At 46.6% G+C, this 18490-nt stretch overlaps 1 protein-coding gene across 6 annotated transcripts in view; it reads left to right on the top strand.

Moving 5' to 3' along the window:
- Nucleotides 1-18490, top strand: part of MEGF11 (multiple EGF like domains 11) — a 273539-nt gene that overhangs the window by 248687 nt on the left and 6362 nt on the right. For 3 of the 6 annotated variants that reach the window (XM_090149151.1, XM_090149152.1, XM_090149154.1), the window contains one exon: nt 16584-16640. The exons of 1 other annotated variant lie outside the window; for it this stretch is intronic. In XM_090149151.1, the coding sequence (XP_090005277.1) occupies nt 16584-16640 (57 nt within the window). Of the gene's footprint in view, nt 1-5949; nt 6069-11687; nt 11755-16583; nt 16641-18490 lie in introns of all 6 variants that reach the window. 2 more of the 6 variants (XM_090149155.1, XR_016470490.1) reach the window with 2 other exon arrangements.

The following is an 18490-nucleotide window of genomic DNA, read 5'->3' as shown; positions in this document are numbered from 1 at the left end:
TCTTTTTATGTTAATCGAATACTGACTCGTATTCCTGTATGTTGGGGAAATCAAGCTCCTGTGATGTATAACATGCTACTGAGTGTCAAAAATAATGATGCTTCTATTCTTGCTCTGAATACCATGATCACTTAGCAGAGACAGGAAAGCAAATACAACATAAATTGACCGAACCTGCTTCATGTATGAAAGATTACTTACAAGACAGTGGATAGACCTAGATGTGAAATATGCTGCATGGAATATGTAAAGTCCTGTTTTTCCTCTGTGAAACCTTAAGATGACTTTTTGGTGAGAATGGAGTTGACTGGATTAGTATTTAGTTTTTACTTTTGTCTGTGTTGCTGTTTCTGATTTGAGCCCTGCTATCTGTTGTCCCTTCTGGGTGCAGACCAACCCCTGTTATTGAGACAGCTGGTGTCAATGTTCTTCCCAGGAGCTGATAAAAGCAGGAGCGAGGAAGGGGGAGGCTCTTTACGTTCAAAAAAAAAGTTGCACTGATTTATTTCTCGCTTCTTTCCATCTTCTGTTTCTGGTCTGGAGATCAGTTTATCTTAAAAGACTGGCTAAACTTCATTGCTGCCATTCTTCATTCCTCGATGGCCAATCTCAGATAGGAAGCCAGGTGGGAGGTGGTTTTGCTTCCTTCCTGTTTCCTCCAACCTGTCTCCAGTGAGGATCTGCTCAGGGCTTGCTGTCCTCTGTCTGCTCTTTGCTGCACCTCCCTTTGGATGGCTGCAAGGCTGGAATTGTAAGTCCTAGTAAATACCAGCTTCTGAAGCAGGCAGAAGTTGACCCAGCACCTCTGCTCTCGCAGCTCTGCATTGCCTTTTTCTTCCTGCTTTAAAGCCAGGATGCACAAGGCCCAGCCTCTTGCCCCTGGTTTGCCCTCTGTGCTGTCCTGGAGTGGCACGGCTGCATTCTGCACCTCTCTGCCCTGGGTGCACCTGGAAGGAGACCCTCCCACCAAGCAGATGTTACTGTCTGCCAAACACTGCTGCCTAAACTCATTTTTAGATCACTCGGGTTTATACTGGAACATTCCTTCTTCTCACAGCTACAAGATGAGAGAAAAAAAAATCAGCCTTGGACCTCCTCTCATTGCCTTATTTTTGAATGTTAGCTTTGCAGGCTCTTGCTTAAGCTGCCCATTTGGGTAAGAAATTTATGAAAACGGTGCCAAAGAGGGCTCATCTGATCCCTAGCTGGTTGCCAGCATGATTTGGCCTGAAATTTATCATTTCTACATCGTTTGAAGAGCCAGACCATGAACTTGCAAAAGAGAACTGTGGCACATCTCAGCAACAGCAGGGCTCCGAGTTCCAAGAGAGCAGATCACAGCTGCTGGCACGGAAAATTGTTCTGAACTTTTCAGCCATCCATTTCGTTCACATTGGCACTTTATCCATTTATTTACAAAGCCTGTTCCACATAATTTATTTGTGAGCTCTTCTAGTCAATGGATGTGTAACCCGGCGTGTTGAAGAGGCACAACTTAGAAATTTGCAAATAAGGCATATTGCTGAGGCTGGGAGTTCCTGACTGCAGTCATTGAGCTTCTCCTTCCAGACAGTGTTGTTTTTTCTCCATATTTTACCATGAATGGAGATTTCCCAATCGATCTGATGGCATCCCAGTCTCACGCTCTGCAAGAAGTCTGAAGAAAGGCAATGCTGTGAAAGGAAGTTCTCTCCCTTCAGAGTGAAGATAGACAGATGACTTTCCTCCTCAGCTACAAAGTCTTTACATTTGAAGATGCTGGTAGCCAAGCACAAAGCTTGCTGGTTATGCCTCTGTAGGCACTGTACCTCCTATATGATGTCCTTCACATTCCTTTCAGGTCTTCCTGCTGCCACACGACACTTAAGCAAAGAACACTTTGGGAATGGATGAGTTCCTGAATGCATCACAGATGTCTGAGGGACTGCATCCTGCAGCTCCACGGGGCCTGGGATCGCTTCTGGGCTCTGGGCACAGCAGTGCATTCAGTTCGTGCTCCTGTGGCAGTGCTGCTCTGTATCAGCTCAGTTTGTAAAAGTGCTGAAGTGCCAGGTTCTCTAGGAGGAAACTGGTACTGTTTCCATCGTGTTCATCTCATTCAGTGATGGGTGTGCTGAGGCTGGGCCTTTCCATTTGTCTTTGTGCAATCTATTGCTACATGCAATAGAAACTTTGTCACTCAGCAAGCTGCAGTTGAGCGGAGTCAGCCATCCATTCCTGCCTCCCCCATGACAGCCTGCTGTGTTTCTTGCAGAGGAAGACTGAGAAGTTAGAAGCCATGCTGCATCTTCATCTCATTATAACATGCCTACAGGTTTCGCACTGTTTCTAGTTTTCATCTTTCAGGAGGAGATTTACGGATTCTGCACAAACTCCTGGCCAAATTCTGACACTGCTCCAGTGGCTCTACAAAAATTCCTACCCATCGGGCACCTTCCCAGCTTTGGCCTTGCCAGTGCTGTTTTCAGCCTTTCACTTCCATAGAGCAGAAAATTGGATGAAAACTGAGACAAGATCACAGATAAAAAATAGAGACCTGTAGCATGGCTGGATGGCAAGAACATGTGTGTGGGTATGCACGTGGTTTTGTGCATTGCAGAGGACACTGAAGGAGAGTAGCAGCATTGCATGGACACATCAGAGATTTTTGCCTGGAGTCTCGTGTGTGGATTAAGGACAGAATGAATACACTGCACTCTTATGCAGTGAATATGATCTTTTGCAAACCTATGGACTTTGGCAGGAATTCCTCCTGAGCAGTGATTGCAGAATCCAGCCCCACTTGGATCTGTGGTTAACCTGACCCACCACTGCTGTTGTGTGAGTGGTGGTGGTGTTGTCATAGAGAATCATACGTGCAGATCAGTAGCTCCTGGAGGATGTATCAAGATATGTAATCAATAACTTGTGTCTGCAGTACATTTTGGGTCTTTGTGTCTTTAGCTCTTCAGATGCTGATAATGCATGCATGTGTGAGGGAGATTATAGGAAAGGAAAAAACCCCTGGGCAGCCCTCTGACCATTCAGTATTTGGGGATGAAGGGTATGGCAGCAGAACACACCTAACAGCTACTGGTGGGAAGGAGAACCACCCATGTTGGGAAGCTGACCCACAGCACCTGGATCTAAGAGCAGGCTGTCCCCAATAAGCCTGAAAGCAAAACAGTGCTCCCAGCATGGGAATGATATATTGCATCCAATAGAGGATTTTAAAGCATGGATCGTTAATTCAAGGACGTAGGGACAGAAGGGAAAATGATGCAGTAGTGCTGGAGAGCAGCAGAGATTTCTTCTCAGGACTTGCACAGAGATGTGATTATAGGCTGAAGTGATGCTGGAGGTCTTCTCAGAGTCATAACAGACTTTATGATAGGGGCGAATCCTATGCTGAGAGCCAAAAACTGAGCAAAGCTCAATACAAATACAGCATCCTGAGCCTTCAGCTGCCCCACTGACACTCAGTGAGTGGAGAAGATCCACACAAAAAACCAACTGAGGGGAAGGAAGAAGAAAGCAATGCCATTTTGCAGCTCGAGCTCTCTGTTCTCTGTACTGCAGAGTGCTCACTCCCCGTTTCCATGCCCTCCTGTCCTCTCACTGCAGGATGTGGATCATTGCTCTCTGTGTCACCGCACAGCCGTGGCTCGCAGCCCTTCAAGGGATGGAGCATTCTGGCTCCCATCCAGATCTCTGTGCCTTCCAGCACTGCACAGCCGGGGCTCACAGTGGGACTGTGCCTTCATGGGGCCCTGCATAGGACAGATCTCTCCATGCTAACATTGACATAACCTTTGGGGCTGGTTTTATTTTGTTTTCATTTAAATTGGTTTTTTGTTTGTTTGTTTGTTTGTTGTCTTCTTAGCCATTTAAGTCTATGCACTGTTCAGAGTAGAATGAAATTCTCATCTTTGGGAAGAGGTTTTTTCTTTTCTTTCTTTCTTTCTTTTCTTTTTTTTTTTCTTTTTTTTTTTTTTCTGGGATAGCATTAGATTTGAATTTGATGTATTTTCAGGCAGCGGTCGTAAGAGCTTCATGAATAAATGTGTAGAAAATGGACTGTGCTATCAAGGTAAATCAACCTGTGTGGGTACTTAAGTATCAGCCAAATGGAACTGTGTAGAAGGAGTAATTCTGAGTATATGGGGCTGCATGCAATGAAGGAAGACAAGATTTCTGGTGATGCAGACTTGTGTACGAGCTCAGATTCATTAATTCAGCACAGTGCTAAGTAGCAGGGCAGCCTGGGAGACTTTTCCTTCAGCTCATTTCGGGTACACAAGCGCTATGGCCAGATAAGCTGGGTGTGAACTTGTAAGGCATCAGCTGCCTCAGCAGCATCAGTGTGCACCTCTTATCTGGCAGCAGAGCAGCGAGCCAGACCTCCTCTTCAGGCTGATCCTTGCAGCTGAGAGAGGGCACAGCAGATAAGGGAAGGGGAAGGCAGCGCTGGGAGCTCAGGCACAAACACTCACCTGCAGAGCAGAAAACCGTGGGTTGGAGCTGTGCTCCCCGGTGAGCAGTCAGCACCTCACGGCAGGCCGAAGGCTGTGTGAGCAGCTGTCTTTGGGACCCAGACCCAGCCCTCATTTGCAGACCCCCAGTAGCAGTTGTTTGTGTGTAACTCTATTGCAAATGTCACGGAGTTATGGCTGGGGGAGGTGGCAGAGCCCTGGCAGGCTGCCTCATCTCCCCAGCTGCTGCGCTGGGCAGAAAGTTATTGGTGGCAAGCTGAAAGAATCTACGTGAAAATGCTTGAGTCCTGGAAGCATGTGCTGATCTGAGAGCCTTAGCTGGCAATATCCTCAGAACACAACCAGGAACAAAAGGTTTTGCAGTGACCTCAAAAATCACACTGCATGTTCCAGCAGAAAGATGCTGGGTCAGATTTGCACGCACACGTGCAGGTCCCTCCCCCAGCTTTGTGCCACTGCACTTACATAATAGACACCCTGCAGCTAAAACCTCTTATTTGAAATGGGATATTTCACTGTAAATTAAGCTAAATCGAGATCTCCACCAGATGTCAGCAAAGCGAAGTGCACGGCCACAGGAATGCAAATACAGAATGAGAGGAGCAGAGGAGGCAGCTCCTGCAGGCAGGACCCTTCCCCACCACTTCCTTGGGCAGCTGCCCTCTGCGTCTGCACGTCTTTCTGACCTCCCTCCTGCCATTGAAGCCCTGCTCGTTAAAACTAACCCACGTATTTACTTCTTACAGGGCGTGGTGATGATGTGGTTTTGTTTGCATTTTTCACTCTTTCTTCTGGCGCAGCTTTGAAATATGTGTCTGTTTGTTGTCATGCTGAAGCCAGCCTGGCAGCGATGCTTTCTTTAGAACCACCTGTGGAGATATGCTGTGTTTCCTGGTAAACTTTTTTGTTTGGTAAATGTGTTGCTGAGTTGAAGAAAGGAAATAGCTGAGGAGGTCTGTGTGTCACAGTGTAACTGCCCAACTTTTTCTCTGTGCCTTTGCACAACAAGCTACAGAAAGTGGTTTTGACTTCTTGGTACAGCTAGAGCACCTTGATTTATGACACCCTGGAACAAAAAGTTCTGCTTCATAGCTAAAAGGGTTATCATCACCAGTGGCTTCTACATGTGCTTAAACCAGGCAAGAAGCTGCTGTAAACCACCATTCGCTGAGCTTTGCATTTCTTCCCTTCCCCACAGCACAGGGCACAGGTGGATTGTCAGGAATTTTTCTTTCTTTCTTTAAGTTCTTCAAAAAGACAGCGCTGTGCCAGATAATTATGTTGCTTTTTTATCTTATACTAGATGCTAATACTCAAACACTTCACCCCATGATGTGCAGAATACGTTTCACCTGGAGATGCCGCATTGCACACAGCATTCATGGGGTTTCTCAACTTCATTGTCTCTCGTATGTTTTCAGTTTCTGAAGAATCGTTACAGCTTCCAAAGTGTTTGTGATGCTTGTTTTCTTCCCAGATGTATCTCAAGGTAGCAGCAGTGTGCATTGCTTTTCCAACCCAAGCTACCACACTCTCTCGTGCGGTGTGACTTCACGCTTCTTTCCCCGTAATCTGGATGGGAGCAGCTCCAGTAAGGTAGATATGATCCCACCCCACTGCAGCACTGTTCTTATCAGTTCAAGGAAATAAAGCAAAGCAATGCCTGCTGGATCCTGACATGGTGGCTCTGATGGACACAGCAGGGTCTGCCTTTCCTGCGTGTCTGTGTAATCTCTGTGCCCTCTGATGGGAGCGTCAGCCCGTGGTCAATAAGCCTTGCTGCTTAAGCAGCTATAGGCTATGTTTGCATCTCAGAAAAGATAAAGAACCAGATAATCGTGATTCTTCATTAATATAATGAAAGTAAATCAATGGAGCATTAAGTCAGGAGTCTAACTTGGATAAATCGTCATTTTCCAAATCAGCAGACACACAGATTTGTTGGCACAGAGAGATACAGAAGGTGCTGGGGGTGAGCACTGTTTTCATCCAGGGTGCTCAGAGCTGTGCTGTCCCTGAGCTCTTCAGATTGGAAATCTCAGACATCCAGGAGGACATCTCTGCGTGTTGCTATTGATTCCCTGGGACCACTCATGGACTACACTGAATTCACCACTTCAGCAATAGACTGAGATGTGATAAATAGTAAGGCAGCTCTTCCATTGGAGACTTAATAAGCCAAGGTGATGCAAAGGATAGGGAGCAGAAGAAAAAAGAAATGCAGTTGATTTCATTAAGGCTGCAGCTTTAAAAATGACGGTGCTTGCTGGCTGCATTGGCTTCATCCAAATGTAGCTGTGGTCGCTGGGAAGCCACGAGAACAAAACTGGTGCCAAAAAGACACCACGTAATGAAACAGGCTATGCAAGAATATTTCCACTCGTGCTCCTGTTGGACATTTCTTGGTTCTAAAAAAACCAATCTCATTAAACTGTAATAACAAAGCTGGCTCTAGAGATTTCACAGAGGAAAGTTTAGACAGATGTGTAAATATGTTTTCTGAGGTGGATGGTCCCCTTGCATCGTGCAGCTTTGCTCCCCTAGTTGGAAGTGCAAATGCTCATAATGTCAGATTCAGGATGAACACCATGAGTGTGGAGTTGGACCTCTAATCCTACTGCACTAATTTCAGTGAATTTGGAAAAGGTCAAAGCAAGCACCTATCTCGATTTCCCAGCCTGCAGCGCTATCTGATCACAGAGCAACTTCAAGTATTTAGCTGCCAAAGAGGTATGAAACCCACTGGTACACCTGGACAGGTGTGAAAGCTGCCCGCCTTGCGGCAGTGCTGCCTCTCGTAGTTGATCAGCAGGTTGTCCTGGCATTGAAAAAGAAGGAAAAAAATGGGTCTGGTATTTTTAGGGCACTTATCAAAATATATACCCTGACTGTTCCTTTACATCACCCAGCATCTAACTTATTCATGAGAAAGCTTTGCAGTGCTGAGTAGCTGAGGATGGCCAAAAATACGCAGCTCCTGTCTTGCTGTTCTCCAGCCAAGTAAGACAAAAGAGCATATAAAGCCCCTAATGGCTGCAGTAACGAGTTTCATTTCCTAATCAGTTTGTCTGGTGCCATTTCCACTTTCTGCAGGGAAATGTGCACAAGCTGTACTTGGAGGATTCATTTCTTTCCTGTGCCAGCTGAGGTCACACGGGAACCAGCGCAGATGCAAAATGAAAAAAAAAAAACGGCAGAGGAATCCTCTGAAGTGCTGCGGCAGAGTCGTGGGTGTGCTCTCCTCCCTGTGCTTAGAGGACCACCTTTCTGCTTTCCATCCTGCTGCCCAGCCCAGCTCAGCAAGGCAGCAGGACACCCTGCACAGCCCCTCTAGGCTGGAAAGGTCTCACCTCCATTTCCCCTCTGCCAGACAGTTGGCCACTGCTTGGGATGCTGCCCATGTCCTTACAGTAAAACTTAAAGCTGCTGAGACAAGTAGGAGCAGAGGTGTTGGAGCGTGTGCAGGGGAGTGCTGGTGCTGGAACACATGCAGGCAAAAGCAGGTGGGAGGATAAGGGGGAGCGTATGAAGAGAGACTTCTTTTATCTAGCAAAATGAGTGCTGAGAGGGAGTGTGATCGCCATCTATAAATACATAGGGTAAACAGTAGGAGGGAGAAGAGCTATTTAAGTTAGATAGCAGAGTTGGCACAAGAACAAATGAGGATCAACTGGCCATGAATGCATCAAGGCTGGGAGTGAGATTTCTAACATCAGATCAGTGAGATTTTGGAACAGCTTCCCAGTAAAGGACAAAGAAACCTGTTAAAATGGAGCTTGATGTGTTATCTAAGTAATTACTTGCGAGGATGTCTGCAGTGAAAGGCAGCCAGGCTCAGGTGCCCAGTGATCAAAGCTGTTCCATAACACAAAGTCGGGGGCTGGGCTGTGTCACGGCCTGAGGAGGAGGAGGAGAGGCTCCTGCATCCCAGTGCAGATAGGACAAGGATGCTGCTGTGAGCTGTGCCAAGAGCAGATGAGGTGTGCTCACCTCAGCGTTTCACTGAGCTCTTAATTCCACCCTACCCAATGAGAAGAACAGCCAGAGCCCAGGTGTTGCTGGCTTCTAGAGACATCGTAAAAATCAATTGCTATTAGGTGTCCTGAGCAGAATTTTTAAAGCCAACAGATTCACATCTATTAAAGGAAGTTCTAAACACTACCAAAGACTTCACATAAAATTAGAAATAGCACAACAGAGGTCGCTGGAAATGGACTTACTGGTTATCACCCAACTGGTAATGAACTCAGCCGCCAGAAGCGTTGCAAAGTAGCTCTGACTGAAACCCATCAGGGAAAGACGACTGCAAACAGTTGGGGAAGGCCCTCTAAGGCTGAGAAACACAGACACCTGCAGCCAATCATTGGCAGCTGATGGAAAGCACTCACCAGCTGCTTTTTGGGAAGATACCATGGCGTGGGTGCCCGCAATTATTTGCTTAATTACTGTAGATTCCTTAGAAAAGCTGAGTGTGGACAAATAGTATTCAGCTCCTTTCTGTGATTTATCCAGCCAGCTCTGAGGCACAGATAACAGCTCTGCTTTACTCCTGTAAGTATCCCATGGATCTAATGGAAGATTTATAAGGTATGAGGTAGTTTTAACCAAGTTGCTAAAGTTACATGCTTGGGTTTTTAGTGGGCAAATTTACTATGAAATGTTTTTTTTCCTCTAGGAAAGTAATTTTGGTTCACAAATTGAAGTCTCTTCCATCTTGGGAAAAAATGTTAGCAAATTATAGCGTGCTAAGAACTGAGAGGAGCACAAAGAGACGGCTATAATCACATTTTTTCATAATTACTGCATTCTGAAAAACTTAGAAGTGTCCCCAGATCATTTCATTAAAAAAAAATCAATTCTAGCCCATAGCTCTTCATGCCAAATTCTGGGTTTGTGAGCTGATTTATAAACCCTGTGCAAACAAGGCTTTTAATAGAAACTTGAAGACTTTAATAAATGTGATCTAAATGGTGCAGCTGGAATGAAAGTTGGCATTCATGTGATTGCTGCAAGTTCCAAAACGAAGAGGAAAAGCCGTGGGCTCTGTAGCTGAGGGCTTCACGCTATGCAAGCACAGGCTGGCAGTACTGCTTCCTGCCCTGTGCTCTGCTGCTGTCTGTGCCTTCTTGTCTGTGTTCCTTTGCCCTCGCTGGGGAGCACCTGGAGCAAGGTTGGGCTGCTGCTGCTTGCAGGCAGTGATTGTACCAGCAGTGCTGCAGGTTACTGCAGTGGGCTGTTTGATGTGAGGTGGGCTCAGAGGGTCCTGCTGTGAGTGTCTGCCTTCGGTCCCACACAGCACCCAGGGGCTCAGCAGCTGTGTCCTTGCTGGCCTTTGGGTGGCACTGAGCTGTGCGCTGTTCAGACCCCGTGGGCTGGTAGGAATCTGTCTTTGTATGTGTAAATACACGTGTGTGTGGTTGGAGTATTCACCCCATTGTGTGTCCTGAACCTTTGTCCTGGCTGCAGGGCAGCCCACCTGGAGCACAGTTACGTGCTTCCCAAATGATAGAACTGATTTTTGCAAAAGTTTCAGTTGAATAGCTCCCAGCACGCTGTGCACTTGCTCACAGGGAGCCCCAACACGCAGTGTGTGTGTGTGTGTGTGTGTGTGTGCATTCACACCATCTGTCCCTGCTGTCTCCTGTGTCTGTGCAGTGGTTTCTGCCATGCCTGCACAACTCGGTGTGTATTACACATGCTGTGAACACACGTCAGGCTGCTTTCTGCAACCAGAATTCAGTCAGCAGGGTCAGGCTTTCACCTCTGGTTGCTACAAATCTTCTTGCTAATGAAACTCAGTTTCTGAGATAGGATAAAAGCTTCAAAATGCCAGTGTGCAGTTTGTTTTATATATATATATAAACTTATATATTATATAAAGTCTTGTTGTCCTAAATGTGGTGCTCCTGGTGGAGCAGAGCATTTGCAGGTGCTTTCCCTGGTGATAAAGGAAAGGCTGCAGGGCTTTGCAGGTTCATCCTCAGCAGAACCTCACAGATGGATGTTGGGCTGAGCAGGGCCTGCCGGTCCTGGTGCCCCTCAGTATTGATAGAGGAACTCATTGGGAGGCCCTCAGCACATCACTGCCTGAATCCTGGGGCTGACAGCAGCCATTTCTCCTCGTGCATTGCAGCACATTGCCCTGCACTGGGGTGGCTGCAGGCAGGGCTGTGCAGGTGGGTGATGCTTGCTCTGGGGGCAGTGGGTGCTGGGTGCCAGCTGGGATTTCGTCTTGCAGTAGACGTCAAAACATCAGCGGTATTTTTTTTTTTTTTTGTCCCAGGTCTTAAAGCTCAGTATGAAAGCTAAGCAGAAATTAATGAGAGATCAGGAAAAATGAAATGCTGTGGAAAGCAATGAGGGCTCGTGACTTCAGCTCTTCAGAAGAGGGCTGGGACCTGCCCTTGAACTGACACTTCCTGAGCTGTAGTTTCACAGGGGTGGCTTTCAAGGGAAAGAGTTTGAGGTGAAACGCAGCAGCTTCAGCAGCTGCAAGGATTCACAGCCCCTCATTGCTGGGATTCGCACAACCCAAAGCGCTGTACTCTTGCAGAGGTCCCACAGGAGCACTCACTGCCTTCATGGCTGTGCAGAATCCCCCATCCCTCAGGCAGGCACGGTGTGCACCCTCAGCATTGTGTTTAAGCATGACCTGAAGTGAGACTCCTGCAGGAAAATCAAGGCTGTACTGACACATCCCGAGCCCTGCAGCAGCTCCTGCAGCCAGCACCACCTCGCCGTGCCCATCCTGCCTGGCTGCCAGCTGGGCACACGTTGTGCCGCTGTTATTTTCCTTGAATTGAGAGGAATCTGCTAGCTGTTGTTTCTCTTGTAACTGAGTACACAGATGTATTACAGTCCCAGCGCCTGCCTGCATGCTGTGTTGGTGGTTTGGTGCATCCATCTCCATCTGTTGTTCTGGGGCTGCCCGCATGTCGCTCCATGTGCACAGGTACCTGTGTGATCTGTGGCTCCCCGAGGAAGCCCCGTGTTTTCCAGCATGCTGTGTTCATTGCCTGGTGAAGTGACTTTCCTTTGTGATTTTCCCTAATGCTAGTGAGCAACTATCAAACTTCATATAGATAAGGATCTGAAATGGTGAGGCCAGGGCAACGTCCGTCTCCCATTTAGATTTGTGACATCAGTGCGCTGAAGTCTTGGGTGGGAACTGTGTGTTGATTTCAGCATTAACTCATTATCGTACTTTTTGAACAGCTGAGTAACAAAATCCTTGACAGAGAAACTGCAGACTGGAGACCCTACAGCTATCTGAATGAACTAGGTCAGTAATTTTTAAACAACTTAATCATTGTAGATGGCTTCAGAGCAACACCAAACCCAATCAGCCGTTCATGAGGACGTTGACAATAATGAAAAATACTGGTGTTGTCTGTATTTCAATACCAGAATTGCCAGTACTGAAAAATTGAGATTTGAACATTGTTTTCTTTACCACAAACCATGGATTGGGAAAGCAGAGTCGATATTCACTCTCATCTCCCTTCCCAGGTTGAATTGCTGTCTATCTGCTCTATAAATGTGTTTTTAAGGAGTGAAGTCCAATTGCCCTGAGTTTGCTCTCCCTGCCCTCCCTTTCAAATGGGGATTTCAGCAGCTCTTATCCCAAAACCTATCTAAAGGTAGTGCTTTGGATGCTGTTTTCCTGTCTGAGCCCTTGAAATTTAGTTTGTCTTTGACAAAAAAGCGCTTGCCCTCTCCTTTACTGATTGCTAAAATCTTACTGGGAATGCACAGTATGAGGGAAAATGCAGGATTAAATGGTATTATGGGATTTTTAAGGCCATCTATCTCAGCTCACAAGGCAGAGGCACTCACATCAGTTCATCACATCGTGTCGCTGCTCTGTGGCCATGCACCGTGCGCTGCCCAAAGAGCAGCATTTCCCTGCATCAGGAAAATCACAAAGCTGTCGAGCTTCAGTGCAAAGCCTTTTCCATTGCTATCATTCATTAATGTTTTCTTCTTTCTAATAGCCTGCAGAACCGCTGCTGTGCTTATCTGTTTGTAGCATGGAGAGCTGGGGGTGGTGAGGACTTCCACGTGTTCCTCCAATCAGTTTTTCTTCTGCCATCTTCCTGCTTTTCTCACTGGCTTTATTTATCTTTATCTAGCTGTGTCCTGCACTCTGAGTGCTGCATTTGTCCTCCATCCCTGTGCTTTTTCAATAGCAGATGTGATGCTAAATGCTCTTGCAGTAAGAACAACATAGAGGTGATAAATAGTTAAGTGACCTACAGCAAAAAAAAAAAAGTCACAATTTTTTCCATGGCATTTTTGCAACCCAAGTATGTTATTTTGGTATACTTTCTTCCATTTTTTTCTTCACAAAAATGTCTGTTTTCCATTAATTGATAAAAATGATAATTCTTTTCCCTTTCAGTATCAGAATTTGTTTGCTTATGCTACATTTTATAGCATTGAGTTCTTGTTCAGAGCAGAACCATTTTTGCATGAAATTGTAAAATAATGCATTTTCATCTTGTGCTGTTGCTTCTGTGCGGTAGAAATGGCAGATTTCATTTGTGTGCAATTTTCAGATGAGAGTGGAAAAACTTATATTCTGTGTTTATAATTCCAAATATAAGAGAAGCCTAATGAAGTCAAATAGGAGATCTTGGCAGCTTTAAGCCACATCATGTGCAGTTGTACCAAAAACTCATCCCACCATCAGCGTGTACTGCACAGATGCTCCAGATCACATTTGGAATAGCAGGCAGGCATTGTGCATTGCTGAATTTGGTTGAAATAGGTGTTTTGTTTTTGTTTTTACCTCTGAAATGCATTTCTGACCAAACACTGTGCTCAGGGCTGGGTGCAGCCCTGACCTGCCCAGAATGACACCACCTGTATTTTGGGCTCCCTTGTACAACCACTTTCCAAAGGACATGGCTGTGCTCATGCTGCACGTAAGGACGCAGGGACTACATTGATGGGAAGAACTTTGCTTCTCAGTACCACGCTGGATCCGGGCTTGGGCTTCCCTTTGATCTCACAGCTCAGGGAGAGCAGGAGGAGCTGCTGCTCCCAAGGAGAAATCGCTGCCTTGTTCAGGAGAAGCCAGGACCCCATTTGGTGCAGCAGCAGCAGGCAGCTACCGATCAGCTGAGAGGTGCTCTTTTCTGCATGCTGTGCACTGAAATGCCTCATTTCCAAGTAATGCTACTATATCCGTGTGTAAGAGGACCAAAGCAATGCTCTCTGGAAATGCTGTGTACTTCTCATTTGCCTGTGTAAGGGCAGTCACACAGATAAAGGGGACAGGGGTGCTTTAATTAACCCCTCTCTGCTCTCTTCCCTCTCATAGGCTGCAGTTTTACCGCTTTGGAAAACACCTTCTGATTGTTCAGTTTGCATCATTGGCCTTTGCTGAGCCAGGGGTCATTCCCTGAGTTTTTAATTGTGGAGGAAAAGAGAGAGAGTAGTGAGTGGGCTTGGGGCCAAAGGAACAACTGAGGATCCAGTGCTGTTCCTGCCTAAGTCATCCTGTGTTCCCTGTGACAGCAACGGAGCACAGCAGGCAGAAATTGTGTAGAAAAACAGGAGTCTTATGTATGCGTATGCAAGTCTATGCATACATGCTATATATAAGTATATGTATGTGCAGATATATCCACTGTGCATCCCTATCAGTGGACTTTATCAGTCTGCAGGAGTTCCGTCTCGGTTCTGCAGAGCTTCACTCACCAGGCTTGCATTCTTTACAGCCAGGAGATGTGAGGAGCAGACCAAAGTCTGTATTTTTACTGCTGGCACATTTGCTAATGAGCTTCAAATATCAACTTGTCAGGCTTTTTCAGTGAGATAATTTTATCAGTTAAGTGGAGCTGGAGTCTTGTGATGAGCACATTTCTGACCTGACTCGCTGTGTGCCCGCAGCTCTCGTGGATGTGTGCCTAGAGCTCAGTGCTGGGAGACTCAGTGGTGCCAAGGAGAAGCAGCTCTGTCACCTCTGCTTTGTGTCGCTGCTGTTTAATGCAGTCCAGTCCTACTAGTTTCAAGGAACGGCTTGTCTGCATTTTCTCTTTGCTGTCTCTTGTTGCAGAACTGGAATTATTTGCCCCACGGTTAATCTCCTCTTCCCAGAGTCCAGTCTGCGTTAAGCAATTGAGGCGTCCAGCTTCCAGCTCCTGTTTCCAAGCAAGTCAAAAGTCTTAAAACATCTACAGGGCTTAGGAAAGGTGGTTATGCTCATTAGCTCATGTGTTGGATGCAGTGGGCTGCAGACAGAAATGGTTTTTGTGGTGTTTTTTAACAGTAGCCCACAGTGCAGACACTGAACGTGTGATTTGCTGCACATCTGAAGTGACTCAAGCTGCGTGTATTCCGAGGACCAAAGCCACAACATGACTCAGAGCTGACTCTGCATTTTCTCTAAGCTGTGAGGTGTGGAAGAATATTTCCAGACAGGACTCTGATTTCAGCCCAGCACGCAGTTCAGCTTCAGACTTAATCCTAAGCCTTCCTATGTTCCAGATTCCTCTTTTGTTTAGGTCTTTTCCACGTTCATTACTTCTGCACTTTACAAAATAAGGTATCCATTGTTCACTTGAAGAATGCAGCGAGTACACAAAGATGGGTTACGAGAAGCACAAGCAATGATTACAGGCAGATGTAAAGGGAAGAAGCCAAGAAGACTGGCGGGGTCCTGCAGCCAACCCAGTGCAGCACCAATTCTACATGCACCTTTCCCAGCATGTGTGCTTATTTTCTACTGCTGCGCTGGAGCAAATGAGAGCTGAGCAGAAGCATCGCAGTGTGCTGTTGTGCTGCTCGCTGCAGACAAGTACTGCTGTTCCCCAGCTCTGAACCAGAAGCCAGCTGTGCTCAGATCAGCCCGGTGTTACTGCAGCAGCCCTCCTCCTCATGGGGTCTCACAGCAGTGTGTGTGTGCAGCACAGTGACCTCTGCTGCTGCAGAAGTCCAGCTGGTGCCTGCCATTTCCAGCACGACTCAGAGTGGATGATCAGAGTTGGTGAAATTTGTGCTGAAGGTGGCATTCTTCTCCTCTGAGCCATCAGGTTCTCACCGTACTGCTGCTTCTTCACTGCCCCGAGGCTCCATCCGTCAGTGTCTTGATGGTCGCAAAGGAAACATGTCTGTAAAGATCTGACAAGGATGCTCAGGTCGAGTGGTTCTCATACATGGAGTGGACAAGTTGCAGCCTGTGTGGTCCTTGCTCTAACCGTGGGTGTCTTCCCATTAATCCCCCAAGGACAGCTAGCTGGGAAACTCTGGGACGCACTGGTTGGAGGCTCTTTTACCAGTGTAACTGCACTGCTGGACTGGGATTCTATCAGCCACAAAGGCAACCAAATTTGTGTTGATTTTGCTAATCAGTGAGGAATACTGGACTCTAAAAAGAATTAAAGGGCTTACATTAGCTTTTCCTTTGAACTGATGGATGTTCAGGATAAATGTCAGTAGTGAAAACAGAAGGTTCCCACCCCCTTCTACCTCTGCAAGCACTAACAAGTTCTTGTGGAATCATGTAAGGTGGAAGTCTTTGCTTTCAGCTCTCCGCTCGGTTCTGCATTTTCAGGCTGCTGTTGTCACTTAGGAGCTGTTGTCACAGCTGATGCTAAACCTTGCAAATTTATAACAAAGTCATATAAAATAATTCAGAAAGATGGTACACAGCTGAGAGTCTTAGATTTTGAATTAAATAACGTATTATAGAAGTAAAAGTAAGCTAAAAATTAGAAAGTAATGTAACATGACTTGCAGGCTCAGATTTGAAAGACTTTCTTTTAGGCTCCCTTTATCCATCTAACCTAGTGTTTCAGTAATGAATATATGGGTTTTTTTTTCCTGTTCTCCTGATGAATAGCAGTTCTTGGTAATGAGCAGTACCCTGTTTCAGGAAGGCCTTGTCTCCAGAGAAGCTCTTAAGCATATGCATAATTTTAGGCATGCACAGAATCCCCACTGAAGCTGAGTGCGTGCTTTCTGCTGAGGATGTGCTTAAGAGCCTCCCTAAACGAGGGCCTTGATGTACAATTTAGAAGACAGACTATATGCTGCTCAGTAGTCAAAGCAATCCAATTTACATAAATATTTATTTCTTTTCCATTATATATCATTTTTATGCAGGTGCTTGTGGGATGGATAGACGTCAGAACACATACATAATGGAAAAAAGCTTCAAAGGTATGGTATCCAGTGCCTGCAGCCACCCTGGCAAAGAGTTTGAGAAGGGTGTCATAGAAGAGGTGAGATAGGAGATCTGGGCGCCCGGGTGAGCGGCCGTGCAGAGGCAGAGAGGGATAGAGCAATTACCCACAGCATGTGCCCACGTGGCTGTCTGCTATCTGAGTTATGGATGTGAGTCTATGCCAGGATGGGGACTCCTGCCCTGGCAAAGCAGCTTAGGAAACAAGGCAGGTTTGCTGCGGGAACAGGATGTGCCAGGTGGAGGGGAAGCTCTTCTAGGACCCAGCAGCCATCCTACAGGCTTCCTGGTGGTGGTTGCTGCTGATGGACTGGTGTGTTGGTCTGCTAGGTTGCAGCTCCATAAGGCTCTCAGCTGTCTAGAGAAACAGCTGACCCTGCTATATGGCCTTTGCAGAGATTTATAGCAGAGCCTGAGAAAAGGCCTCACTCGGTGCATTAACCAGTCACACTGGCACGAAGCAATTAATGGGCTCTGACTCTAGGGCTGTTCTAAAAAGGGATCGTGTGTGAGTCATGTAGAAAGGCCCAGTGACTTTAGATTTTGGTTGTCCTTCAGACTTGCATTCAAAATATTCAGCTGTGCATGAACTACAACGCTTGGCACAGCGTGGGCTGCAAGTACCTCTGCTCCTGCCCTGTGCTTCAGGTTGGGTCCTGGCCTGGTTGCCTGATTCCAGTCAGCTAGGCTCAGCCAGGCCCAGCTCATCGCTCCAAGGGGCTGAGCTGCCACAGGGCAAAGCCTGTATCTGCACTGACAGTAATGCTGCTGAATTCGAAGCTGGTAGAGGCAGTGATGGACACTGACAGCCAGGCCTGGGAGCACTGAGCGCCTTGAGGCTGCCCTCTATAAAATAAGGCGATGTAATATTTAGTAGAATGGGGCTTTACAATACACTGAAAGCAACCAATGCTCCATGGGCAAGTCTTCCTTGACAAAGCTAAATTCAAAATATTAAGAGGGTTATACGTATGTATCCAGCTCAGTCCACTCATTTCAGCTACTTCTGAAAAAAGGAAAATTCTTATAGCATAGTTAGTTGTTCTCTTTACAGGGAACTATTAATTTCAAGATTAGTATAAACTAAATTACTGTACTTAGAAGGTTAGAAAGCTGCTTTGAACAGTCAGACATCCCACCTAGGGCACAGTGATGCAGAGGGGATGTATCCATGTGACAGAGGAAAGTACACTGGGAGTGAGCTGTGAAATGCAATTTCTACTGTGACATACTGTGTTTATTATCCAGGATCTGAGCAGTTTTCTTTCCATGTCTGTCTCCTTAATGAATTCAGAACACAGGACCAGAAGCCATGTCAGAAAGGCTGGTGGGCTCTTAGGGCAGCAGGGCAGGCATGGCGTGGTGCAGGGACCCCTAGGGATAGCGAAGGGCTGGGAGCCACGTGCCCACCCCATGCCTGGTGCCGTGGTGTGACAGCAGCTGAGCTGTCGCTGCGTTTTGAGAGCAGTTTCTTCCCTGTGTGTGCTGCCCAGTGCTACCATTTCCAGCTGTTCTTTACAGCTGAGTCCTTTTCAGTCATTTATTTATTTATTTTATCATGAATGCTGATGCACTGGTGGGATAATGTGACCTCAGGCACTGGCATTTTAAGGAAGTAAGTTCCTTTTGCGTGATTCCCAGTGAAACCCCAGCAGTTTGGATCACTGATGCATGCAGAGGCTCGGGGCATCACTTAGTGTGGGTTGTTTGCTTGTTGTATGGGAACACAACTGTGTCATGCTCACCTGAAGCAGAGCTCTCTCTGCGTTGCTGTCCTGGCAGCAGTGAGGTTAGCCAGAGAAATGGAAGGAGCCATAAATGTGATTGA

This window comes from Phasianus colchicus, chromosome 12, assembly GCF_987193195.1.
Source record: "Phasianus colchicus chromosome 12, bPhaCol1.hap1.1, whole genome shotgun sequence".
In the NCBI taxonomy this organism is placed as follows: domain Eukaryota; kingdom Metazoa; phylum Chordata; class Aves; order Galliformes; family Phasianidae; genus Phasianus; species Phasianus colchicus.
The sequence above is the reverse complement of the archived record's forward strand: the minus strand, read 5'-3'. Positions and strand labels throughout refer to the sequence as shown.